Source organism: Zalophus californianus, chromosome X (assembly GCF_009762305.2).
Source record: "Zalophus californianus isolate mZalCal1 chromosome X, mZalCal1.pri.v2, whole genome shotgun sequence".
In the NCBI taxonomy this organism is placed as follows: Eukaryota; Metazoa; Chordata; class Mammalia; order Carnivora; family Otariidae; genus Zalophus; species Zalophus californianus.
The window spans coordinates 76,187,373-76,215,179 of record NC_045612.1 but is presented as its reverse complement, the minus strand read 5'-3'; the positions used below and the strand labels follow the sequence as shown (position 1 = coordinate 76,215,179).

Below are 27,807 nucleotides of genomic sequence, written 5' to 3'. Positions count from 1 at the left end.
TAACTGGGCGTTGGGCCTTAAGGAGGGCAAATGATGTGATGAGCACTGGATGTTATATGCAACTGATGAATCCTTGAACACTACATCTCAAAATAATGATGTACTCTATGTTGGCTAATTGAATTTAAATTAAAAAAACACACAACAAATAGTATACTTAATGGTAAAAGACTGAATGCTTTTCGTGTAAGATCCAAAACAAGACAATTATGTCTACTATCACCATCCTTATTTACAATTGTACTGTAGGTACTTGCCAGGGAAATTATATGAGAAATAACAAACATCCATATTGAAGAAGAAGAATACAAATATTTATATTTTCAGATTACATAATCATATATAGAAAATCCTAAAGAATTCATAAAACGATGATTAGAGCTAATAAATAAGTTTAGCAAGGTTGAAGGATTTAGGAACAATATACAAATATTAGTTGTACTTCTGTACACAAGCAACAAACTGTCCAAAAATTATGTTAAGAAAACAATTCTATTATACTAGCATCAAAAATAATAAATTACTAAGAAACAAATTTAATATACTGAAAACTACAAGACACTGTTTAGTGCAGATTCAGATAACTGGAAAAACATCTCATGTTCATGGATTAAAAGATTTAATATTGTTAAGGTGGTAACACTGTCCAAATCTGCAGAATCAATTCAATCATATGAAAATCTCAATTACCTATTTGCAGAAAGGAAAAGCTGATCCTGAATGGATCAGTATAGACCCATATGTAATTGCCACAAATCCTAAATAGCCAAAACAATCTTGAAAAAGAAAAACAAAATTTGAAGACTCAACAATTTCAAAATTTACTACAAAGCTATGGAAATCAAGCAATGTGGTACTGGTATAAATATAGATACATAGATCATGTAAAACAATTGAGAGTCCAGAAATAAATCTGTATATCTCTGGTCATTGATATTTGAAAAGGCTCCCATTCAGTGGGAAAGCATAGTTCCTTCAAATAATAATGCTGGGACAACCAGACAATAAAATAATGGAAATGGGCCCCTATCTCATGCTATATACAAAAAATTAATTCAAAATGAATCAAATACCTAAACATATGAGCTAAAACTATAAAACTCTTTAAAGAAAGCATAGGAGTATATATGTATGACCTGGAGTTTGGTAATGGATTCTTAGATATGACACCAAAAGTACAAGCATAAAAAGAAAAAAAATAGATCAGTTGGACGTCATCAAAATTAAAAACTTTTGTGCATCCAAGGACACTATCAAGAAAGTGAAAGGCAACCTACTGAATGGGATAAAATATTTGCAAACAATATATATGAAAAGAATCTAGCATTCAGAATATATAACAAACTCTTACAACTCAACATTTACAAAGGTAAACAATCAAATTTTAAAATGAGCAAACTTCCAATTATAAAATAAGAATGGGTATACAATGTACAACATGGGAGATATAGTTAATAACATGCAATAATATGCAACAACTTTGTATGGTAACAGATGATAGCTAGATTTATCATGGCGATCACTTCATAATGTTTATAGATGTTGAATTACCATGTTGTACACCCAAAACTAATATTGTATGTCAACTACACTTCAATAAAAAATAATGTGCAAAGTATTTGAATAATACTTCTTCTCTGAAGAAGGCATACAAATGGCCACTAAGCACATGATAAGATACTCAACATCATTAGTCATTAGGGCCATGCAAACTGCAACCACAATGTGATACTACTTCACACCCACTTAGTTTACTATAATTTAATAAATAAAATAGAAAGTAAATTGATGAGAGTGGGGAGAAATTGCAACCCTTACACATTGCTGATAAGAATGTAAAATAATGCAGCCACTTTGGAGAAGAGTTTGGCAGTTACTCAAATAGTTAAACATAGAGTGACTGTATGACCCAGCAATTCCATTCTTAGTCATGTACCTAAGAGAATTGGAAAAAAAATTCACATGAAAAAATTTACATGATTGTTAACAGCAGCATTATTCATAATAGCTAAAAAGTAGATATAATTCAAATTCCCATCAACTGATGAATGAATGATAACACGTGTTATATCCATGCAATGGAATATTATTTGGCAATAAAAAGAATGAAATGCTGATGCATGCTACAGCATGGATGAACTTTAAAAACATTATGCTAAATAAAACAACCACATACAAGAAGTCATCTTTGTATGGTTCAATTAATTTCAAATACCCACAATAGATAAATCCAGAGACAGAAAGTAGATTAGTGATTCCTAGAGGCTGCAGGAATGGGGGATGAGAATGACTGCTTAATAGACATGGGTTTTACTTTTGTTTTTGTTTTTTTACTTTATTATTTTATTTTATTTTATTTTATTTTATTTTATTTTATTTTATTTTATTTTATTTTATTTTATGTTAGTCACCATACAGTACGTCATTAGTTTTTGATGTAGTGTTCCATGATTCATTGTTTTCGTATAATACCCAGTGTTCCATGCAGTATGTGCTCTCCTTAATACACATCACTGGGCTAACCCATCCCCCCACCTACCTCCCCTCTAAGAACCTCAGTTTGTTTCTCAGAGTCCATAGTGTCTCATGGTTTGTTTCCCCCTCTGATTTCTCCCCCTTCATTTTCCCTTCCTTCTCCTAATGTCCTCCATGCTATTCCTTATGTTCCACAAATAAGTGAAACCATATGATAATCGACTTTCTCTGCTTGACTTATTTCACTTAGCATAATCTCCTCCAGTCCCATCCATGTTGATATAAAAGTTGGGTATTCATCCTTTTGATGGCTGAGTAATATTGTATATATGGACCACATCTTCTTTATCCATTCATCTGTTGAAGGGCATCTTGGCTCTTTCCACAGTTGGCTATTGCAGACATTGCTGTTATGAACATTGGGGTGTATACGGCTCTTCTTTTCATTACATCTGTGTCTTTGGGTAAATACCCAGGTAAATACCAGAAGAATTTTTCAATTGCTGGGTCATAGGGTAGCTCTATTTTTAATTTTTTGAGGCATCTCCACACTGTTTTCCAAAGTGGCTGTACCAACTTGCATTCCCACCAACAGTGTAAGAGGGTTCCCCTTTCTCCACAACCGCTCCAACATTTGTTGTTTCTTGCCTTGTCAATTTTTGCTATTCTAACTGGGTTAAGGTGGTATCTAAATGTGGTTTTGATTTGAATTTCCCTGATGGCTAATGATGATGAACATTTTTCATGTGTCTGTTAGCCATTTGTATGTCTTCTTTGGAGAAGTGTCTGTTCATGTCTTCTGCCCATTTTTTGACTTGATTATTTGTGGTTAGAATGCTCTGGAATTAGATAATGGTGATGGTTGCACAACCAACCTAACCACTGAATTATATATATTAAAATGTTGAATTTTATATTATTGAAAGTATATCTCATTTAAAAAAGATGTCAATGAAAGGTTTATGTAATTTCTTTAGGCTAAGAAAGAGGAAGAACATTGCAGGCAGGGAGAACAGCATTTTATGTTACAGATGTGGAGATATAAAGATAGATAGGTAGGTTGAGGACACACTAAGGGAGTTTAGGCATTGTTTTTTGGTAGAAAAATCCATGGGGAGTAACAGAAGTTTTCTGAAGAAGAAATAAAAATTGCCCAATCTAAGTTTTGGGAAAATAATTCTGACAAGTGTGGTGAGGTTTTTGAAGGGGAGGGAGTGACATATTTTGTCCATTCACTTACAAATATTCATTAGGTGCATCCTATGTGCCAAGTACTTTTCAAGACCACCAAGAACCAGTGATGGATTTTATAACTTGTGACATAAAATAGATACTTAATAAATGTTCAATAAGTTGATGGTTTGGTGAGGATGGATGGACACAGAGAAGTCATTTAAAAGGCTATTGAAATTGTTCAGCAAAAAAGATAATGGAACTATGAGGGTATGGGAAAATAAGGACAGAGCTTAATAAGAGCTTGATTTAGTAGTTGAATTCACAGCACTTGGTGATATTGATGATTATTTGAGAGGTAAAGTGGGGGGGGGAGCCTTAGATATTGCCAAATCTTCAAACTGAGTCTTTGACACTTATGATCAAGAGATAAATTAGGGAAAAGCCAGCAAAGAGGCCTGAGAAGGATCAGTCAGATAGGTCTTAGGAAAACCAAGAGAGAATGCTGGTGTTGATAGTGTAAATTGAAAGAGCTTTGAGGAGGAAGGAATGTCAACTGTTACCTTGATGTTAAGGAAGATGGGTGTGAATGAAGGGGTCTTGGGCGTTGGTAATTTGGAGGTCAGTGATGACTCCAGTTTATAAAGTTATGTTATAGTGAATCAAGAGGGACATCTGGTGGAAACTCTTTTTCAGAAGGTTGGTAGTGGTCATAGGAGAGAGATGGAGTGGCAGATGTTATTTACAGATATGTATATTAGATTTAAACACATACATATTATAATACATGCATACATACATATTAGGCTTAGCCATAGAATAATAGGTGGGTCAGGGAATTAGATTAGCTGAAGTTAAAAACAAAGGTGGAGGGTTTGCTGTGGAGAGAAGAAAGGCACATCTTACTCTGAGGCAAGAAGGAATAGGTACAGAAATGTCAAGGCAGAGAGGGTAGTTGATAGACTTCACAACTGAAGGGGCTCTGGATGTTCTCAAAGAAGGAGGAGATTGACCTCATGTTCTGAGAGCAGGTGTGGAGGCCTAAAATAAAGTGAAAGTGTTCTGAACAGCTGCTATCAGGAATGGGACAAAAATAAGCAAGTTGGTAAGCAGCATGAAGATAATCAGTTGACATCACAGAGCATGAAACTAAACTGAGACCAAAACATCGCTGCTGTTTGTTTTTGTTTGTTTTATGAAAACTTAGCAGTCCAAGAGTGTGAAGAAGGGCAAAGCATACAGGGCCATCCCAGAACTGAGGAACAGCATAGAGGGTAAGGCAAAAGGATGACAATTGAGAGCTATGTAGGTCAGAGATGAAACAGGGAACCAGAATCATGGAACCAGGTTGAGATAACAGAAGGAAGAGAAGGCTCAGAGAGCAGGGAAGGGTACAAAGCTGAGAGTAACTTCTCTGAGCCTGTTTCCTTTTTCATCAGTAAGGGGCAATGGTAAGCACTGCCTAACAGCTTTGTTGCCTGTAAACTTAAATTTTGATAAGGAATAGACAGGTTGATTGGTTGTAAGCAAGGTCTTTCCCAGATGGGCTAAGAACCAACTCACAGAAAGGTGAGAATGTTCAACTTACGTCTTTATAAAGTATACATTCTTGAACTTTCTGGCCATGCTATATCCCCTCTGCCTGACCATATTGTCAACTCACAGAGAACTGAACCATATAATTCTCTAAGAGTGAGATTGCCCTTGTTCCCTTAACAACTAGCAGACCAGAACCTACAGCACACATATACTCATTACAGCTCAGCTTTGGGAAACAAATGCTTCCAGGCAAACACAGGAGTCTCAAAACAACATTAGCCTCCTAATCCAAATAGTGAGAGCCAGTTTGCTCATTTTCCTTATACAGCACTATATTCTGAGGATAGTAATTTTCAGGTGGCTCTGAGGAAAGTCCCTAAAAGCAGTTAGTTCCCAACATGTTTTGGGCAATGGTGACCTTGTTGGAATAAGTGTCTTCCCTTCCAAGGAAATCTCTTGGAAGGCAACAAGATTCACTTAGGTTTTTTTTTTTTTAAGATTTTATTTATTTGACAGAGAGAGACACAGCGAGAGAGAAAACACAAGCTCGGAGAGTGAAAGAGGGAGAAGCAGGCTTCCTGCTGAGCAGGGAGCCCGATATGGGGCTCGAACCCAGGACCCTGGGATCATGACCTGAGCTGAAGGCAGATGCTTAACAACTGAGCCACCCAGGCTCCCCAACAAGATTCACTTAGATGTATCACTGTTGGGCTGTTCATTAAAACCCCAGCCTGCAGTCTTCATATACATAGTTTGTAGTGCTCCCAGGATAATGCTGTAAGAAACAGCCAGACCTTGATTAACCAGAGTCAATCTTCATTGACACCTCAATAAGAACTTGCATTTGACTTTAGGAACAAGATTGGGGGTGGTATTTAAAGAAACTATGTAGATATCTGAGCTTTATTTCATGAAACAAAACCAAACACAAACAATAAAATAACAGTAAAAAATCCTCGCTGAACAAAACAAAACAGACAAAAAGAGCAATGAGATATCACCTTACACCTGTCAGAATGGCTAAAATAAAAAATACAAGATGTAATAAGTGTTGGTGAATATGTGGAGAAAAAGGTACCCTCATAGATTATTGGTGAAAATGTAAACTGGTACAGCCACTGTGGAAAACAGTATGGAGGTTTTTCAAAAAAATTAAAAATAGAAATACTATATGATCCAATAATTCTGCTATTGGGAATTTACTCATAGAAAATGAAAACATGATGGGGATCCCACACTGCCAGTGAGTGACAGCCTCGCTCGCTGGGGACGGGGCACAGACTCGCAGACCAGTAGCGGCGGGGAAAGACTTTAGGGCAGCCCCCAGGGCAGAAACCCAGAGTGGTGGGGTCACACGTGTGAACTGGGAATGGCTGGAGGTTTTAGAATCACAAAGGGCAGAGACGTGCCCGATCTGGAGGCAAGACTGGGAGCACTGTGGAGGGGCGCACAACCCAGGACGCTAGAGTTTATAGCAGCACAGACAGAAACGGAGACAGTGTGGCCTGGAGAGCTCACTGAAGAACAGACTGTGAACTCTCTGCTCTGAGGCAGAGAGTTGGAAACGTTCTCTTCTGCTCTGACTCTCGGAAGAGACGTGGAAAGCCGCCAGAGAACAAAAGCCCACAAAACTGATACCCACTAAGCCCATCCCCCATCACAGGGGGGCAGGGCAACTCTGGCCAAACAGGGTTGCCTGAGTAACAGCGCGGCAGGCCCGTCCCCCAGAAGACAGGCTGAGAAAACAAGAGGCCAGCAATCCTAAGGTCCCTAGAAACAGGTGCATCTTGCTTGGGTTCTGGTCAATAATTTGGACTCTATACATTCCTTCAACCACCAATCAACAGAATGACTAGGAGGAGAAACCCCCCAAATAGAAAAGACTCAGTGATTATGACTTATGCTGCAGATTTACAAATGGATGAAGATATAACCAAGTGTCAGAGATGGAATTCAGGCTAGCAATTGTGAAGACAATAGCTAGAATGGAGAAATCAATTACTGGCAACATAGAGTCTCTAAGGGCAGAAATGAAAGTTGAATTGGCAGAACTTAAAAATGCTATCAATGAGATCCAATCCAATCTAGATAATCTAACAGCTAGGGTAAGTGAGGCAGAAGAACGAATAAGCGACCTGGAAGACAATATAATAGATAAAAAGGGAAAAGAGGAGGCCATGGGAAAACAACTCAGAATCCAAGAAAATAGAATCAGAGAAATAGGTGACACCATGAAGCATTCCAATGTCAGAATAATTGAAATCCTGGAGGGAGAGGAGAGAGAGAGAGGACTAGATGTATTTGAGCAAATTGTAGCTGAGAACTTCCCTAATCTGGGGAATGAAACAAACATTTGCATCCTAGAGGCAGAGAGGAACCCTCCCAAGATCAAGGAAAACAAACCAATGCCCTGGCATGTAATAGTAAAACTTGCAAATCTTAGAATCAAGGAAACCATCTTAAGGGCAGTTAGGGGGAAGAGATTCCTTACGTACAGAGGAAAGAACATCAAAATAACATCAGACCTATCCACAGAGACCTGGCAAGACATATTCAGGGTACTAAATGAGAAGAACATGGAGCCGAGAATACTTTATCCAGCAAGGCTGTCATTTAGAATGGATGGAGAGATGCCGAGCTTCCACAACTGGCAGAAACTGAAAGAATATGTGACCACTAAGCCAGCCCTGCAAGAAATATTAAGGGGTTTTTCTTAAGAGGAGAAAGACCCCAAAAGTGATATACAACAGAAATTTACAAGGACAATCTATAAAAACAACATCTTCACAGGCAACATGATGACAAATAATTCATATCTTTCAGCGATCACTCTCAACGTGAATGGCCTAAATACTCCCATAAAATGGCACAGGGTTGCAGATTGGATAAAAAGACAGGACTCATCCATATGCTGCCTACAAAAGATTCATTTTGAACCTAAGGATACATCCATACTGAAAGTTAAGGGGTGGAGAGCCATCTTCCATGCCAACGGACCTCAAAAGAAAGCTGGGGTAGCAATTCTTATATCAGACAAATTAGATTTTAAATAAAAGTCTGTAATTAGAGACACAGAAGGACCCTATATCATTCTTAAAGGGTCTATCCAACAAGAAGATCTAACAATTGTAAATATCTATGCCCCCCAACATGGGAGCAGCCATCTACATAGGCCAACTGTTCACCAAAATAGAGTCATATTGATAACAATACATTAACTGTTGGAGACCTCAATACTCCACTCTCAGCAATAGATGAATCATCTAAGCAGAAAATCAACAAAGAAACAAGAGCTTTGAATGACACACTGGACCAGATGGACCTCATAGATATATACAGAACATTCCACCCTAAAACAACAGAATACTCATTCTTCTTGAGCACACATGAACTTTCTCCAGAATAGATCACATACTGGGTCACAAATCAGGTATTAACCGATACCAAAAGAACGAGATTGTTCCCTGCATATTCTCAGACCATAATGCTTTAAAACTGGAACTCAATCACCAGAAAAAATTTGGAAGAAATTCAAACACTTGGAAGCTAAAGACCACTCTGCTTAAGAATGTTTGGGTCAACCAGGAAATCAAAGAAGAAATTAAACAATTCAGGGAAACCAATGAGAAAAACATATTGGTCCAAATCCTATGGGATACTGCAAAGGTGTTCCTAAGGGGGAAAAATAAAACTATCCATGCATCATTCAAAAAAAAAAAAAAAACATAGACAAATTCCGAATTCACCAACTAACCTTACACATTAAAGAATTGGAGAAAAACAAAAAATGATGCCTAAGCCACACATTAGAAGAGAAATAATTAAAATTAGAGCAGAGATCAATTAATTAGAAACCAGAAACACAGTAGATTAGATCAACGAAACTAGAAGTTGGTTCTTTGAAAGAATTAATAAGATCGATAAACCACTGGCCAGACTTATCCAAAAGAAAAGAGAAAGGACCCAAATTAATAAAATTATGAATGAAAGGGGAGAGTTCATTACTAACACCAAGGAAATAGAAACAATTATTAGAAATTATTATCAAAAACTATATGCCAATAAACAGCTATCTGGATGAAATGGAGGCCTTCCTGGAAACCTATAAGCTGCCAAGACTGAAACAGGAGGAAATTGACAACCTGAATAGGCCAATAACCAGTAACGAGATCGAAGCAGTGACCAAAAACCTCCAAAAAACAAGAGTCCAGGGCCTGATGGATTCCCTGAGGAATTCTAACAAATATTCAAAGAAGGAATAATGCCTATTCTCCTGAAGCTGTTTCAAAAAATAGAAACAGAAAGAAAACTTCCAAACTCATTCTATAAGGCCAGCATTACTTTAATCCCCAAAGCAGGCAAAGACCCAATCAAAAAGGAGAATTTCAGACTGATATCCCTGATGAATATGGATTCCAAAATCCTCAACAAAATCCTAGCTAATAGGATCCAACAATACATTAAAAGGATCATCCACCATGACCAAGTGGGATTTATCCCTGGGATGTAAGTGTGGTTCAACTTTTGCAAATCAATCATTAATAAGAGGAGGGAGAAACATGGTCCTCTCGATTGATGCAGAAAAAGCATTTGAGAAAATACAACATTTTTTTCCTGGTTAAAACTCTTCAGAGTATAGGGATAGAGGGAACATTCCTCAAGTTCATAAAATCCATCTATGAAATACCCACAGCGAATATCATCCTCAATGGGAAAAAGCTGAAAGCCTTTCCCTTCAGATCAGGAACACGTCAAGGATGCCCACTCTCGCCACTATTGTTCAACATAGTACTAGAAGTCCTAGCAACAGCAATCAGAGAACAAAAAGAAATAAAAGATACTCAAATTGGCAAAGAAGAATTCAAACTCTCTCTTTTCACAGACAACATAATTCTTTATGTGGAAAACCCAAAAAACTCCACCCCCAAATTTCTAGAACTCATACAGCAATTCAGTAATGTGGCAGGATACAAAATCAATGCAAAAGAATCAGTTGCTTTCTTATACACTAACAACACAACTGTAGAAAGAGAAATTAGAGAAATGATTCCATTTACAATAGCACCAAAAACCATAAGATACCTCGGAATAAACCTAACCAAAGAGGTAAAGGATCTATACTCTAGGAACTACAAAACACTCATGAAAGAAATTGAGGAAGACACAAAAAGATGGAAAAATATTCCATGCTCATGGATCAGAAGAATAAACATCATTAAAATGTCTATGCTACCCAGAGTAATCTATACCTTCAACGCCATCCCGATCAAGATTCCAATGACATTTTTCAAAGTGCAGGAACAAACAATCTAAAATTTGTATGGAATCAGAAAAGACCCCAAATCACCAAGGAAATGTTGAAAAAGGAAAGCAAAGCTGGGGACATCATGTTGCCCAATTTCAAGCTATATTACAAAGCTGTGATCACCAAGACAGCATGGTACTGGCACAAAAACAGACATATAGACCAATGGAACAGAATAGAGAACCCAGATATGGACCCTCAACTCTATGGTCAAATAATCTTTGACAAAGCAGGAAAAAACATTGAATGGGAAAAAGACAGTCTCTTCAATAAATGGTGCTGGGAAAATTGGACAGCCACATGCAGAAGAATGAAACTCGACCATTCTCTAACACCATACACAAAGATAAACTCAAAATGGATGAACAACCTCAATGTGAGACAGGAATCCATCAAAATCCTAGAGAAGAACATAGGCAGTAACCTCTTGGACATTGCCCACAGGAACTTCTTTCAAGATACATCTCCAAAAGCTAGTGAAACAAAAGTAAAATTGAACTTTTGGGACTTCATCAAGATAAAAAGCTTCTGTACAGCAAAGGAAACAGTCAAAAAAACAAAGAGGCAACCCACAGAATGGGAGAAGATATTTGCAAATGATACTACAGATAAAGGGCTGGTATCCAAGATCTATAAAGTTCTCAAACTCAACACCCAAAAAAACAAATAATCAAGTCAAAAAATGGGAAGAAGGTATGTAAAGACACTTCTCCGAAGAAGGCATACAGATGGCTAACAGACACATGAAAAAATGTTCATCATCATTAGCCATCAGGGAAATTCAAATAAAAACCACATTGAGATACCACCTTACACCAGTTAGAATTGCAAAAATGGACAGGGAAAGAAACAACAAATGTTGGAGAGGTTGTGGAGAAAGGGGAACCCTCTTACACTGGTGGTGGGAATGCAAGTTGGTACAGCCACTTTGGAAAACAGTGTGGAGGTGCCTCAAAAAGTTAAAAATTGAGCTACCCTATGACCCAGCAATTGCACTACTGGGTATTTACCCCAATGACACAGATGTAGTGAAGAGAAGGGCCATATGCACCCCAATATTGCAATGTCTGCAATAGCCAAACTGTGGAAAGAGCCGAGATTCCCTTCAACAGGTAAATGGATCAAGAAGATGTGGTCCATATATTCAATGGAATATTACTCAGCCATCAGGAAGGGTGGATACACTACTTTTACATCAACATGGATGGGACTGGAGGAGATTATGCTAAGTGAAATAAGTCAAGCAGAAAAAGTCAATTATCATATGGTTTCACTTATTTGTGGAACATAAGGAATAGCACGGAGGACATTAGGAGAAGGAAGGGAAAAATGAAGGGGGGAAAATCGGAGGGAGAGATGAACTATGAGGGACTATGGACTCTGAGCAACAAACAGGGTTTTAGAGGGGAGGGAGGAGGGGGGATAGGTTAGCCTGGTGATGGGTATTAAGGAGGGCACGTATTACATGGAGCACTGGGTGTTATATGAAAACAGTGGATGGTGGATCACTCCATCAAAAACTAATGATGTATTGTATGGTGACTAACACAACTTAATAAAATTAAAAAAAAATGAAAACACTAATTTAAAAAGATATATGCATCCCTATGTTTATTGCAGCATTGTTTACAGTAGTCAAGATGTGGAAGCAACCTAAGTGTCCATCAATAGACAAATGGATAAGAATATGTGATTATATATATATATATATATATATATATATATATATATACACACACACACACACACACACACATATACACACACACACAATGGAGTATTACACAGCCATACAGGAGTAAAAAATCATGCCATTTGAGAAAACATGGATAGACCTAGAGGGCATTATGTTAAGTGATATATGTCAGACTAAGAAAGACAAATATTGTGACACCTGGGTGGCTCAGTTGGTTGAGTGTCTGACTTCAGCTCAGATCATGGTCTTGGGGTCCTGGGATCAAGCCCCAGGTCAGACTCCCCATTTAGCAGGGAATCTGTTTGTCCCTCTGCCTCTGTCCCCGCCCCTCCCCTGCTTGTGCTTTCTTGTTCTTTCTCTCAAATAAATAAATAAATAAATAAATAAATAAATAAATAAAGTCAAATACCATGTGATTCCACTCCTATGTGGGACCTAAGTAAATGAATAAACAAAAAGTAGAATCAGACCTATAAATTCAAAGAACAAACTGATGGGGAGGAGAGTGGGGATATGGGCAAAATATGTATGGAGATGTGGGAGATATAGGTTTCTAGTTAGGGAATAAAAGGGGATAAAAGGCACAGTAAAAAAAGAGTATAGTCAATGATATTATAATAGTGATATAATGGTAGCTACACTTGTGGTGAACATAGCATAATGTATAAACTTGTCAAATCACTATGTGGTGTACCTGAAACTAATGTAACATTGTGTGTCAACTATACTCAAAAAATAACAAAAAAGATTCCAAATGGTGTCCAGGAGCTAATAAAGATTCAATCATAGAAGCAATCAGACATAATGGAAAGAGTATGTGATCTGTGTGCAAGTTCCAACTTGAACTTCCTAACTGTTAACCCCTGGGCAAAAAAAAACTTCCCTTTCTGATTTTCAGTTTCTTCTTCTGTAAAATGAGGGTAATGATAGCTATCTCATGAGTTAAATGTGGGTTTCAATTACAGACTGTGTGTTGAGTTCTTGTGAATTGTATCTGGCAAATATGATTTGCTTAGTGAATGTCACTTTCCCCTTTACCATCTTTATCTTCTTAACCTATAACATGACAGGTATTGTCTCCAGCCTTATTACAATCAGTCTGGAATTTTTCTTTGTGATATTACAACCCAGGACACCCCCTCTCTCCACACACACAAACTCTCTTCTCTGGAATAAAGGCACTACTTTACTGAGTTATCTCCAGTACAAGGTGGTCCATTGCTAGGATCACCAAGAGAAAGGGTTGCTTACCTTTGACCACAAACTTCACAATGTTGCTTTGCTGCTCAGAGCCTACCCGGCCCTTGGCAGTACAGAAATAGGAGCCTGAGTCAGCCACCATGGCAGGCTTGAAGAGTAAGGTACTCAAGACTGCTACTTTGATGGGTTCTTGATTGTTGGTCTGTTCCTTGTACCAAACATAACTGATGGGAGGAGAACCCCAAGCCTGGCATTGAAGGCTAATCCTCATTCCCTGGGGTACTGTGAAGCCATAGCCACTGCCAGTTGTCACCGTGGGCTTGGAAACAGAGACTGCAAAGGGAAGACAAGAGAGGAGGCTCTGGGAAGTTACAAGAATATGTGAAGACAAGGCTGAGTCATCCTTGCTGGGTATAGTGATAATTATATATCTGCAAAGGGAACTAAAAGGGGCTCCTGACTTGGGAGGGGTAAGAAATAGGATAATGTAAATAAAAATAGCTTCCTTTGGAAGATTAGGTACTGTTTTGTGTTATCTAAAGTTTTGGATTATCTGGATTTACAAATCAACTGATTTTAAAAAATATATATATATATATAGAGAGAGAGAGATTATTTTAGGCTTTAGTAGATAGAGATTTTGGATTATCTGCAGTTTTGGATTACCAGGGCCAGGTTTTCACAAAATTGTCAAGTCAGCAAAATGTATCTTGGCTAACCCCCATATCTCTTTCCCCAGATCTTCTCTGTCAGTATCTATTTACTCTCCAATACCCTGATAAGATGGATATACTTATTTTTATGAGTTTTAAGACCCATAGCCCAAGGAGGGCAACCACGGTGTGGATGCTAGAATTTCTGGGATGCTTGAAGGGTAGAGATTTGAAGGCCAGGAACCCTTCCCAACATTTCTTAAATTATACTGTAAGAGTGATGACCTTGAGGATCCTCTGCCTGTCCACTTCCCCTGATTAACACATATGACTGAAGAAAGCCTGTGTACAAGTAAATAAAATTCTCTGGATTTCTAAAGCTTTTCTAGTATTATAGTCCTCTATTTGTTCTTTGTCACTCAGTGCTTTCCTATCATCACAGTCACTCACGTTTCTGGACACGGAGCTCAATGATCTTATCTCTCACCACTTGGTTGCCATTAGGGGTCTGCCAAGTGACTTCACATGTGTAGTGGCTCCTGTCATCCATCTCCAGGGTATTCAGTTGGAGGGACACATCTCCTGGAACCTCATGGTTCACTTGCAGACGGCCCCGGTACTTTGCTTGCTGGATATGGTCTCCAGAGGAATCATGTAGGAAGATGGTGACTGGGTCCAAGCCACGTTGTACCAGCCACTTTACCAAGACTTGAGTGTAGCCTTGCAGAGGACCATAGGTGCAGGGTATATTCACATCTCCTTTCCAAGGCCCTGTCACACTCTCAGGTGCTTCCAGGATGGGATGGCCTGAAAAGGAGGAAGAAAGTGGACATAGATAGCACACCCACTTGGGAGCTAGGATGGCAGTGGCAGACCTCAAGAGACTTCTGAGAAACACCTCTCAAATTTCCTTCCATCATACTTTTGGATTCCATGTGCCCTTTTGTTCTCTGCCAGCCTTCCCATCAATCAGAACCAGTCCTCAGAAGGAAAACTCTTAATACTGTTTGGCTCTTGTCTGTTTCAAGTTCCTTTCCTGTCACTGCCTTGCTGTGAGATGACCCTGGATAAGTCACTTTCCACCATGAGGACCCATTTTCTTCATCTATATGTAGAGAGTTTGAATGGAATGATCTCTAGGGATTCTTTAAATTCTGAAGTTCTGTAAGTCTATGAAAAAGATCTTCTTTCAGTATTTTCCAAAAGAAGTGTAGGAGCAAATGCTGAACAGTTGTGTTTAGGCTATTTTATTATGTAATTATATACCTGGAGAAATGTGGGGGCTGCAGGGCTAGGAAAGAAAGGGCCATATTCCCCACTTATTCCTTATTGCTCCCTCAGAAAGTCTCAGTATTTGGGTCCCTGACCCTAAGCCCTTCTCTGGAAGGGAGGAAGGACACAGGGCAATTCTGAGGGTGGAAACTTGTGTGAAATGTACTCCTGTTTAACAAAATCATTAGTTATTAAGTTTGAAATCTGCACTTTGTAAACCTGAACTTTTTTTTCTGATTTATCTTTATTTCCCTTTTGGTTTCTCTTAGATTTCACCAAAGGTACATTGGAAAATTCCATCTTGAGGAGGAATGGAGAGGAAAATGTCTGGAAAGGAAAAGGGTCTGAATAAAATCCTAAAGCTGTCTGTGGTAAGAATGGTAGTAGGACCAAAAAGAGATTGTTCCTTGGTGTGCTGGGGAGGGAAACATGGTGGAGAGGAATTGGGAGTGTTGAGAGAGGCATCACTTCCTATTAGAAATTTTCATTCGGGGTGCCTGGGTGGCTCAGTCAGTTAAGTGTCTGCCTTCATCTCAGGTCATGATCCTGGGGTCCTGGGTTTGAGCCCTGTGTCGGGTTCCCTGCTCAGCAAGGAGCGTGCTTCTCCCTTTCCCTCTGCCCCTCTCCCTTCTCATGCTCTCTCTTTCTTTCTGAAATAAAAAAAAATCTTAAAAAAAAGAAATTTTCATTCATAAGTTCATATTTTGAGGATTTTGTGTTTTATTTAACTCCAGCCAGGAGTGAGGGATTCTATGTAGACAATTTATTTATGTCTGTCCTAGAAGAAGGAGGTTCAAAATGTGAGATATCACTGAATAAAAGCCTGTTATGTAGCCCAGGATTCTCAGGCTTCAATCAAACAGATGGTAGGGAGGGAGTATGCCTTCTAGCTCCCAGAATTTATTGCCAAGTACCAAGTACCAGGGCTTCTATCAGTGGGGAGACTAAAGTCAGGCCTCTAGCCTGTGCCCTCACTAGGGATTCTTAGAACATCAGAACATCACTAGCACATTTGGCCTTGACTAGAAAAGAATAAATAAACATGAGCCTGTGTTGCTAAATCCGCCACATAGTCTCTGGAGAGTTTCAGATCAGGCAGGGAGCAGAACTCAGACCCATGAATGGGAGTGCAATAGGGGCAGATTTTGGTTTGCCCTAACAATGAACTTTATAATTAATTAGAGCTGTTTATTGATGAACTAAGCAGTCTGGGAGAAGTTCTGAACTTTGTTTAAGTCTTGGACAGCATTACTCCTTAAGATCCCCTCCAATCCTAGATGATTCAATGCTAATAGGCTATAATGGAAATGGAAGTTAAATAATTACATTTTCTAGCTGGTGGTGAACTTTCACCAGATGGTGATGAGTGTCACTGTACTATTGCTAGTTCAGGCCTCCATATGCATGCAGATGCAGCTTATCATCATCATGAACATGCATGTGTCACTTACAAGCACACACATACCAGCCTTAAGCCCCATGAAAACCATCTGAACCTTTCAGTTTAATGTGCTCTTTCCCATTAATCTTCTTCCAGCTCTCACAAATCTCCTGCCCCTCCTCTGAAAAGCATTCTCATATACTTTTCCTAACAACAAACAACATTCTGCTGTGAGGACATCTGGAACAGCTGAAAATGCCTTTGTCTATGTGTATGTATGTCTTCCCTCTGGCCTTGGGGGAACTGCAAAGCTTGGTTTGCATTACCCTCTCTGGGAACTTCCTGGGGATTCTCACATAGCCCACTCTGGTCTGTCAATTATGTGAATAGCCAGTCTCAATTTCTCAATCTTGAAAGTCACTTCTAAAATTATGTCAGGCTTGATTCCTCCATTCCAGAATAGGGGCATGGGACAGAGTTAGTAACCAGACTTCAAAGAATTACATGTTTTTGCCCCCTTTACTTCCCCCCTTCCTTCTTCTTTCCTTCCTTCAGCATATCCTTCCATCTAATTTCTATTCTTCTTCCTTCTTGTTTTCTCCTCTTTCTCCTCCTGCTTCATTAGTATCACAAAGAGACAGTTTATGGTAGGCACGAGGCATCACACACATAAAAAAGACATTGTATATTCTGTACTCTGATTTCCAAAGTGAAGGTAACCTCAATAGAATTGACTTATACCTTCCAACTATCCTTGTGGTTCTCAGAGAGCCTAGGGAAACACTGAATAGAAGCACCTAGTGAGATCAGGAGAATAGTGAAGGAGCACATGGTGTAGTAAAAAGAATTAACACCAATCCAAGTCCAAGGTCTGTCTTAACACATGACCCGTGTCACCATGCCTTTATGTGACCCTGAGTAAATTGCTAAACCTGTCTGAGCTTTAGGCCATTACCAATAAAATGGAGGTAATAATATACCTTCCATGGAGGGTTATTTTGAAGATCAAATGAGCTTATAGGTGTGAAAGCACCTAGAATAATGGCTGGCATTCAGTAGGTGCTGGATAGATTAGCTTAGATGATAAATGTTAATAAAATATTTGTAATGTTTATAAAATAAAAATGTTTAGGATTTATTTTATTATGATTATTTCAACATGTGCTTTGACCTAGCAGCTGATTCTGGCCCCTAGAAGCTTTTTAGAAGTGAAGCTACAGTCCTACAGAGCTGTCCAGCTGGTGGGGCCATTTGAGGCCAGCCAAGTTGATCTCCTCACTGTACAAATAGGCTGGAGACACTGAGATCCAGGGAGAGGGAATGTGTCATTGGCCATTCAGTATGTCCTGAGCTTCAGGTCTATAGTGTTAAACACTCCACACAAAAGGAAGACCTGTTTCCAGGTCTAGGGGAACTCACAGGCTGAGGATGGAACAATATACATGAGAGTACTCATATGTACACATACACGATTTAGCTTTGACATGTACAGCATGTTATCCTGAGCCCCAGTCCTGCCTCTGTAAATATCAGCTCAAACCAACAGATTTGGAGAAGATAGAAAGGGACACTCTATAACATATTAGAGAATGAAAATATTGTATTTGTAAAACAAACAAACAAACAAACTCTATTATTTAGTAGTATTAACTCTGCCACTAATGCTCTGTGGCCTGGAGAACATTCTTTTCCCTCTCAGGTGACTTATTTAGTATCCCTTTTAGCTTTGAGGCTCTAGAATTTGATTGGTCACAGAGCCCCAGGACAGAGTAGCATAATTTGAGTAAGCTATGAAAAGCTGAGTTCTTTATGACCACATAAGGGACACCAAGCTAACATATATCTGGCATCTCCCTCTAAAGATATGGAACAAGTATATATGCAGCAAGAATCCCTTTGCTGTATCTTGGGTCTCACTTAGTTATTACTTAGGCTTAGTTACCTAAAAGTCTATCTCAATTCTCAGGGACATAAAAGAGGATGGAAGAATACTCAAGGAAATAATGCTTCTATGGGACAGTAAGACCTCTTTTCGGATACGTATTCAGCATTAATTTCCCACACGTAGCCTGGACAAACTGGGCCATGTTCACAGGAAACTGAGTTACCCCAGGAGATGGTAAGAAACAAGTGACACATAGAACATATCTACTCCCTCGATGCTGTGACAGCCCTTTAGAGTTCTGAGGGCAGACATCATGTCCTCTTGATTCATCTCTTCTCCAAGTTAAACAAACCCTAACTCCTTCACCTGGTTTAGCTCCTTCACCTGGTTTAGGGCTTGTTTAACTTGGAGAAGAGATGAATCAAGAGGACATGATGTCTGCCCTCAGAACTCTAAAGGGCTGTCACAGCATCAAGGGAGTAGATATGTTCTATGTGTCTCTAAGAAAAAGAGCTAGGGCCTTAGGATGGAAGCCACAAGGAAGTGTATTTAGTTCAACACAAGGAAGAACATCTTAACATTTGTAGCTACCCCTGGATAGACTAGATACTCTGGAAATGTCATCAACTCTCAGTCACTGGAAGTTATGTGAACAGATATTTTGAGCACTGTTCATAACAGCAAAGGTTTAGGTTACTTTTAAGGTCCCATCTAGCTTTTAGACAGCATTCCTTCTTTGAAGGTTATATATATTAACAGGGATCAAGACCTGGAGACAGAGGGGTTAATGTATAATGGTAGAATTTCAAGTGAAATAAGATGGAGGAAGAATTTGAATGGCATTGGACCCTCAATGTCTCTGAGATATGACAAGTACTAGAAAATCATGTGGATGTTTTTCAAGAGAGGATCTTTTTTAATTTCCATCCAAACTTACCTCCTGGCTTCTTCAGCAGGCTTCAACTACCCAAAGCTTAGAGAGTCTGCAGCACAGTCTGAGAACATTCACCTATTCAGCAGGAATAGGCTTTCCCCAGTAGCCATTCAATCCCAAACCCCCAGCCTTTTGCTGGTGCCAGCGGTGGAAACCAGGCCCCCATTTGCTGCCTTACCATAGGTGACCACTGTTAGGTGGCCTAGGAGCAGGAGGCCCAGTAAGAGCCCCATTGTAGCCAGAACCACTTCTGTCCTTTCTTCTCGCCTCCTGTTGTCAAAGAGGCTTGAACTTCTGATGGCTGCCAGCGTCTGTGCTTGCTTACTTCCCTTCCTTCTCTATATCTCTCACTTGGATTCCCAGCCCCATCTCACATTCTCCTTCCTTCCCTATTTCAGCACAAGTCACGTGAGTACCCCCTCCCTCCCCTGCCTGGGATTGGACATTCAGTGTGAGTGAAGAAATCCCCCCCGCCCCACGGTGTTGACTTGACTTTCCATGGAGCCAGTAGGGTTCTCTGGTCTTTGATATCCCAAGCTGTGTTTATTTTAGGCTTCTTCCACAAGACTCAGAGGTAGGAGGGTGACCTTTGGGATGAGTTGTCTCACTCCAGTATGGTGGTATTTTCCTTTCTGGTGGGCCTAGGGAGAAGAGATCAACATTGCTGACCTGTGCAATATTCAGCAGTCATACTGTTAACTCCTGCCTGATACACTTTTGCAAATGAACAGAGTGATGGGAGTGGGTGTCTGTGGGCTTCAGAGTATAAGAGATTAAGTGTATGAAAGAGCTATCTACAAATCAAAGCTTAAATAATTGGCAAGCCCATGGATGAAGTTGTTATGGGGATATATATTCCCATATCTCATATCTTTGAATCACTTTCTCCAATAGCTCCACCTCTTTGGTGGAGAGTGTTCCCATTAGTGCTCATTTGGGGTCTATTATTTTTTTTCTTAAAGGGAAAATTAAGTTTAACATCCAGTGTACTTGCCTATTGACCAGGTAGTGGTATGTCTATTAGGTTAACTTTTCAATGACTTTTAATTGGTACATATCTGTGATCAGCAAGAGAGAGGCATTAGGCTTACTAAGAAGCTTAATTGCATCACTTCACAAGCCCCAGAGTGACCGTAAGTTCACCAGCAGTCTACCCCTAGGTTTGGCACTGCTCACAGTCTACTAAACATTGAAAATATAAACACCTCCAAAAGGAGAAATACATCCAACAAATTCATACCAAACTGTAAGTAAAGTCTAAGCTTGGCTTCTTTTTTTAATTGGACGGATAAGAGAGGCCTTGGTCAGGGGAGGGGTGAGCTGTGTAGAAAGGGGTAGTGAGACCCAAGGACAGACAGTATCTCCTCCACATGCTTGCCAAGGGGTAGTTATATACAGATGATTTGGGACTAGAAAAAGGTTAAGCAAAGACTACAGCATCTCAGGCCCTGACATTGTTACATGGAATTCTGTCAAGCACCTCTGCTTCCCAGATTCAAGCCCTCTTGTCTGGCTGTCCTTGATTTTTGGTTATTTCATTCAGTCCACCTCATTTGAATTTCTAGTCATTGTTTTCCATTGGGTTCCTCACACAAAGAACACTGAACTTTGGAGAGCCCCCCCTTTTTTGTATTTTACAACTAAACCCCTAACAGACACAGACACAGACACACACAGACACACACACACATGCACACCTCCCCTTTATGGTCTTTCCTAATGAAAAGCTGAAAACCCATACCTCATTGGACTAGTGTCAATTTCTGTCTGACCTGGTGACTGTATTTTTGAACTGCCTCTGGCCTCTTGTTAAGACTTTCTAGATGTGAAGATAAGTGTCCCAGAAAACATGCACAGCATTTCTTTGGGGCAGAATTCCAATCCTGCTGTGGGATCGGTAGCACTGAGAAGAACATTGAAGAGGAAGTCAGGAAACAGAGAAGGGCCTAGCTCTGCATCTACTTCATTCTGAGAATTTGAGCAAGTTAAATCTGAACTTCAGCTTCCCCAATTGTAACATGAGCACTGTTAGATTTGATGTTTACATCATTTAAGATTTTTAAAAATCAAACTACACTATACATACAATAACTATAAAAATGATAGTCACTATCTCTTGATCTTTTACTCTTCCATGCACTGCACTAAGCACTTTTCATGGATTAATTCATTTGGTACTTACAATCTTTCATGGTGAGTATTGTACTCTTTCTTTTTTTGCAGTTTTTATTTTAATTCCAATTAGTTAACATATAGTGTTATATTAGTTTCAGGTACATAATAAGGTTATTCAACATTTCCATACAAACCTGGTGCTCATCACAGCAAGTACATTCCTTAATCTTCATCACATATTTAACCCTGACCCACCCAACTCCCTTCTAGTAACCATCAGTTTGTTCTTTATAATTAAGAGTCTGCTTTTGACTTCTATCTCTCACTTTGCTCACTTATTTTGTTTCTTAAATTCTTCCCTTTGCTCACTTATTTTGTTTCTTAAATTCCACATACAAGCAAATCATATTATATTTGTCTTTCTTTGACTGATTTATTTCATTTAGCATTATACTCTCTAGCTCCAGCCATGTTGTTGCAAATGGCAAGATTTCATTCTTTTTTATGGCTGAATATGGTTAAATATGTAATATTTATATATTATATATTTATATATAATCCTCTTAATCATTCTTCAATCAGTGAACACTTAGGCTGCTTCTATATCTTGGCTATTGTAAATAATGCTGCTATAAACATAGGGGTGCCTGTATCCCTTCAAATTAGTGTTTTAATATTCTTTGGGTAAATACCTAGTAGTGCAATTACTGGATCATAGGGTTGTTCTATTCCTAACTTTTTAAATATTATCACTTTTTTTAAGTTGTTGTTTTAATTCCAGTTAGCTAACTTACAATGTTACATTAGTTTCAGGTGTACACTATACTAATTCAACAGTTCTATACATCACCCTGTGATCATCATGACAAGTGGACTCCTTAATCCCCATCACTTACTTAATGCATCCTCTCACTCACCTCTCATCTGGTAAATCAATTTGCTCTCTATAGTTAAGAGTCTGTTTCTTGGTTTGCCGATCTTTCTTTTCTTCCCTTATGTTCATCTGTTTTGTTTCTTAAATTCCACATATGAGAGAAATCATATGGTATTATCTTTCTCTGACTGACTTATTTCACTGAGCATAATAGTCTCTAGCTGCATCCACATCACTGTAACTGGCAAGATTTCATTATTTTTTATGGCTGAATAGTATTCCACTGCATGTAAATACCACATCTTCTTTTACCTATTAATCAGTTGATGGACACAGGCTGATTCCATATCTTGGTTATTGTAAATGATACTCTAGAAAAATAAGAGTGCATGTATCTGTTTGAATTAGTGTTTTGGTATTATTTGGCTAAATACCTAGTAGTGCAATAGTTGGATCATAGGGTAGTTCTATTTTTAACTTTTTGAGGGAACTCCATACTGTTTTCTAGAATGGCTGCACCAGTTTGCACTCCCACCAAAAATGCAAGAGGATTGCATTTTTGCAATCCTACTTCCTCCACATCCTCACCAACAGCTGTTGTTGATTTTAGCCATTCTCAAAGGTGTGAGGTGGTAGCTTATTGTAGTTTTGATTTGAATTTCCCTGATGATGAGTGCTTTTGAGCATCTTTTCATGTGTCTGATAGTCATCTGTACATATTTGAAAAAATGTCTATTCAGGTCTTCTGCCCATTTTTTTATAGGATTGTTTTTTGGGAGTTTAATTTTTTTAGAGGGTGTTGAGCTTTATAAGTTTTATATATATTTAAAATGTTATGTTAGTCACCATATCGTACATCATTAGTTTTTGATGTAGTGTTCCATGATTCATTGTTTGTGTATAACACCCAGTGCTCCATGCAATATTTGCCCTCCTTAATACCCATCACTGGGCTAACCCATCCCCCCACTTCCCTCCCCTCTAAAACCCTCAGTTTGTTACTCGGAGTACACAGTCTCTCATGGTTCATCTCCCACTCCGATTTCCCCCCCTTCATTTTTCCCTTCCTTCTCCTAATGTCCTCCATGCTATTCCTTATGTTCCACAAATAAGTGAAACCATATGATAATTGACTTTCTCTGCTTGACTTATTTCACTTAGCATAATCTCCTCCAGTCCCATCCATGTTGATGTAAAAGTTGGGTATTCATCCTTTCTGATGGCTGAGTAATATTCCATCGTATATATGGACCACATCTTCTTTATCCATTCATCTGTTGAAGGGCATCTTGGCTCTTTCCACAGTTTGGCTATTGTGGACATTGCTGCTATGAACATTGGGGAGCATATGGTCCTTCTTTTCACTACATCTGTGTCTTTGGGGTAAATACCCAGCAGTGCAATTGCTGAGTCATAGGATAGCTCTATTTTTAATTTTTTGAGGCACCTCCACACTGTTTTCCAAAGTGGCTGTACCAACTTGCATTCCCACCAACAGTGTAAGAGGGTTCCCCTTTCTCCACAATGTCTCCAACATTTGTTGTTTCTTGCCTTGTCCAATTTTTGCATTCCAACTGGTGTAAGGTGGTATCTCAATGTAGTTTTGATATGAATTTCCCTGATAGTTAATGATGATGAACATGTTTTCTTGTGTCTGTTAGCCATTTGTATGTCTTCTTTAGAGAAGTGTCTGTTCATGTCTTCTGCCCATTTTTTGACTTGATTATTTGTTTTTTGGGTGTTGAGTTTGAGAAGTTCTTTATAGATCTTGGATATCAGCCCTTTGTCTGTAGTGCCATTTTCTCTTTCCTGTATAAAGAACAGTTTGTAAAGAAAACTACAATCTTTAGAAAATTAAGTAAATGAAAATACTCTTCTGTCAATTTTGTTAATCTCTCAAGAGATAGGTTTTTACTCAAAGTATTTAACTAAACTCTAAGAATGATTGGCTGATAAAGACACTAGTACTCTTGGGGCCCCTAGGTGACTCAATCAGTTGAGCAGCCAACTCTTGGTTTTGGCTCAGGTCATGAGATCAAGCCCTACATCAGTCTCTGTGCTCAGCATGGAGTCTGTTTGAGATTCTTCCCCCCTCTCCTGCCCTCCCCCTCTGTTCCTCCCCATGCTCGTGCATACTCTCTTTCTCTTTCTTTTGAAAATAAATACATAAAATATTTAAAAAATATACCAGTGCTCTCTCTTTCTACCAAGAGTACAAATTTAATTAAAAAAATTAATAATGAGAGGTAAATCCACTTGAAGTTGATGGGAAAAAAGGTATGAAAGCATACTTCCAGAAGAATCAGAACACTTACCATCTTAGTCCTAGCCACACCACTTACTACCTAGTTAATTGACAAGGCAATTAAACTCTTTGAATCTGAGTACACTTATATGTAGCCTAAGGATAATAATAACTGCTTTTCTTGCTTCATGAGTTATTGTGAATATCAAATGAGATAATATATATGAAGAGTCCTGAAAACTGTTACATAAACTTGAGAGAATATATTATGATGTCTCTGATTTTAAGACAAAAATCATGAAAAAATTACCAAAGGGATGTGTTATAATAAATTCGGGTTTGCACATGCCATTCAAATAAGTTCTTTCTTAGAAAGAACCTCCTTTGTTGCTTACTGAGACTAGTCTTCCACAGTCTGCCTTAGATTTTATGAGAAGTGGGTCCTGCAGGGATCTATGCCATAGTGTTTAGCTCTATTCCAAAATCAGTGGATGTTGATGTGATTACATGAAAGATCTTTTTTTTTTTTTACATGAAAAATCTTTTTTATCCTTTTGTGGAAATAAGAAGATTGAAATAGTGGCTATATTAAGGAAGGCTGATGTTAGCTTCTCAGGCCAGAGATGAATACATTATTCATTGTTGAGATACTCTTCCAGGAGACATTTTGTAGAGTGTGACTCAGAAGAGTGATAGAAAAACCCTAATCCTGTGTCCTGATACATTTAGAAGTGTAGGACTTGTTAAATATAATTTCTCTTGAACTCCTTTTTCTTCCACATCATATATAAAAAACATCCCTCTACATACAAGAAGATGGTACAATACACGAAAATTCCCCTGCATTTCCTGTTTGATGAGGTGCCGATAAGTGACTTTGGAGAAAGATATCAAGATTCCAATGACCTAATTTGGAAGATCTGAAGAACCCATTCAATGTTTTACCAAATTTAAATGACCATGATTATATAGGCTTGAATGGTCCTTCTCCACCAGAATATGTCGCAAATCTTAATGAAATGTTTGAACCCCAGATATCTGCAGAAATCACTGGGCAGTACAAGCTATTCCCTTTGTTGTTTCTCAACACTGTGTCCAATTTTACTGAAGATTGTGCTAAAATTGAGATTTCCACTTGAATTTATTTTTGTATTCCCCCTCAATCCAGCCTCCTGCTGGAAAATAGACAGGGATCCCACTACCTTTGGCTGTCTGATGAATTTCCTTCTGTCTGTTAAATGCCATAACTTAAAAATGTGGCTTAAATTGTTACTTCCTAGTGCCTAAGCAAGATGTTTTTAAATTTTTTATTGTTATGTTAATCACCATACATTACATCATTAGTTCTTGATGTAGTGTTCAATGATTCATTGTTTGTGCATAACACCCAGTGCTCCACGCAGACTGTGCCCTCTTTAATACCCATCACCAGGCTAACCCATCCCCCCACCCTCCTCCCCTCTAGAACCCTCAGTTTGTTTTTCAGAGTTCATCGTCTCTCATGGTTCGACTCCTCCTCCAAATTACTACCCTTCATTCTTCCCCTCCTGGTATCTTCTTCTTTTTCTTTTTTCTTAATATATGTTGCATTATTTGTTTCAGAAGTACAGATCTGTGATTCACCAGTCTTGCACAATTCACAGCGCTCACAATAGCACATACCCTCCCCAATGTCTATCGCCCAGCCACCTCATCCCTCCCACCCCCCACCACTCCAGCAACACTCAGTTTGTTTCCTGAGATTAAGAATTCCTCATATCAGTGAGGTCATATGATACATGTCTTTCTCTGATTGACTTATTTCACTCAGCATAATACCCTCCAGTTCCATCCACGTCGTTGCAAATGGCATGATCTCATTCCTTTTGATGGCTGCATAATATTCCATTGTGTATATATACCACTTCTTCTTTATCCATTCATGTGTCGATGGACATCTTGGCTCTTTCCACAGTTTGGCTATTGTGGACATTGCTGCTATAAACATTGGGGTGCACGTACCCCTTCGGATCCCTACATTTGTATCTTTGGGGTAAATACCCAGTAGTGCAATTGCTGGATCGTATGGTAGCTCTATTTTCAACTGTTTGAGGAACCTCCATACTATTTTCCAGAGTGGTTGCACCAGCTTGCATTCCCACCAACAGTGTAGGAGGGTTCCCCTTTCTCCCCATCCCCGCCAACATCTGTCGTTTCCTGACTTGTTAATTTTAGCCATTCTGACGGGTGTGAGGTGATATCTCATTGAGGTTTTGATTTGGATTTCCCTGATGCCGAGCGATGTTGAGCACTTTTTCACGTGTCTGTTGGACATTTGGATGTCTTCTTTGGAAAAATGTCTGTTCATGTCTTCTGCCCATTTCTTGATTGGATTATTTGTTCTTTGGGTGTTGAGTTTGATAAGTTCTTTATAGATTTTGGACACTAGCCCTTTATCTGATATGTCAAATATGCAAATATTTTCTCCCATTCTGTCGGTTGTCTTTTGGTTTTGTGGACTGTTTCTTTTGCTGTGCAAAAGCTTTTTATCTTGATGATATCCCAATAGTTCATTTTTGCTCTTGCTTCCCTTGCCTTTGGCGATGTTTCTAAGAAGAAGTTGTGGCGGCTGAGGTCGAAGAGGTTGCTGCCTGTGTTCTCCTTTAGGATTTTGATGGACTCCTGTCTCACGTTTAGGCCTTTCAACCATTTGGAGTCTATTTTTGTGTGTGGTGTAAGGAAATGGTCCAGTTTCATTTTTCTGCATGTGGCTGTCCAAATTTCCCAACACCATTTGTTGAAGAGACTGTCTTTTTTCCATTGGACATTCTTTCCTGCTTTGTCAAAGATGAGTTGACCATAGAGTTGAGGGTCCATTTCTGGGCTCTCTATTCTGTTCCATTGATCTATGTGTCTGTTTTTGTGCCAGTACCATACTGTCTTGATGATGACAGCTTTGTAATAGAGCTGGAAGTCCGGAATTGTGATGCCGCCAGCTTTGCTTTTCTTTATCAATATTCCTCTGGCTGTTCGGGGTCTCTTCTGGTTCCATACAAATTTTAAGATTATTTGTTCCATTTC

General features: G+C 38.9%; 1 protein-coding gene across 4 annotated transcripts in view; it reads right to left on the bottom strand.

The window, feature by feature from the left end:
* The window catches only part of VSIG4 (V-set and immunoglobulin domain containing 4), a 54,711-nt gene extending 34,833 nt beyond the window's left edge, over positions 1 to 19,878 (bottom strand). For 2 of the 4 annotated variants that reach the window (XR_003522739.1, XM_027609627.1), the window contains exons 1-3: positions 19,692 to 19,876; positions 14,492 to 14,848; positions 13,440 to 13,721 (exon numbers count right to left, since the gene is read on the bottom strand). Coding sequence is in view for 3 of the 4 variants with exons in the window: in XM_027609627.1 (XP_027465428.1) it covers positions 13,440 to 13,721; positions 14,492 to 14,848; positions 19,692 to 19,746 (694 nt within the window). In the remaining variant the exon portion in view is untranslated. Of the gene's footprint in view, positions 1 to 13,439; positions 13,722 to 14,491; positions 14,849 to 19,691 lie in introns of all 4 variants that reach the window. The other 2 variants (XM_027609626.1, XM_027609625.1) reach the window with 2 other exon arrangements.
* Between the last annotated feature and the right edge of the window lie 7,929 nt (positions 19,879 to 27,807).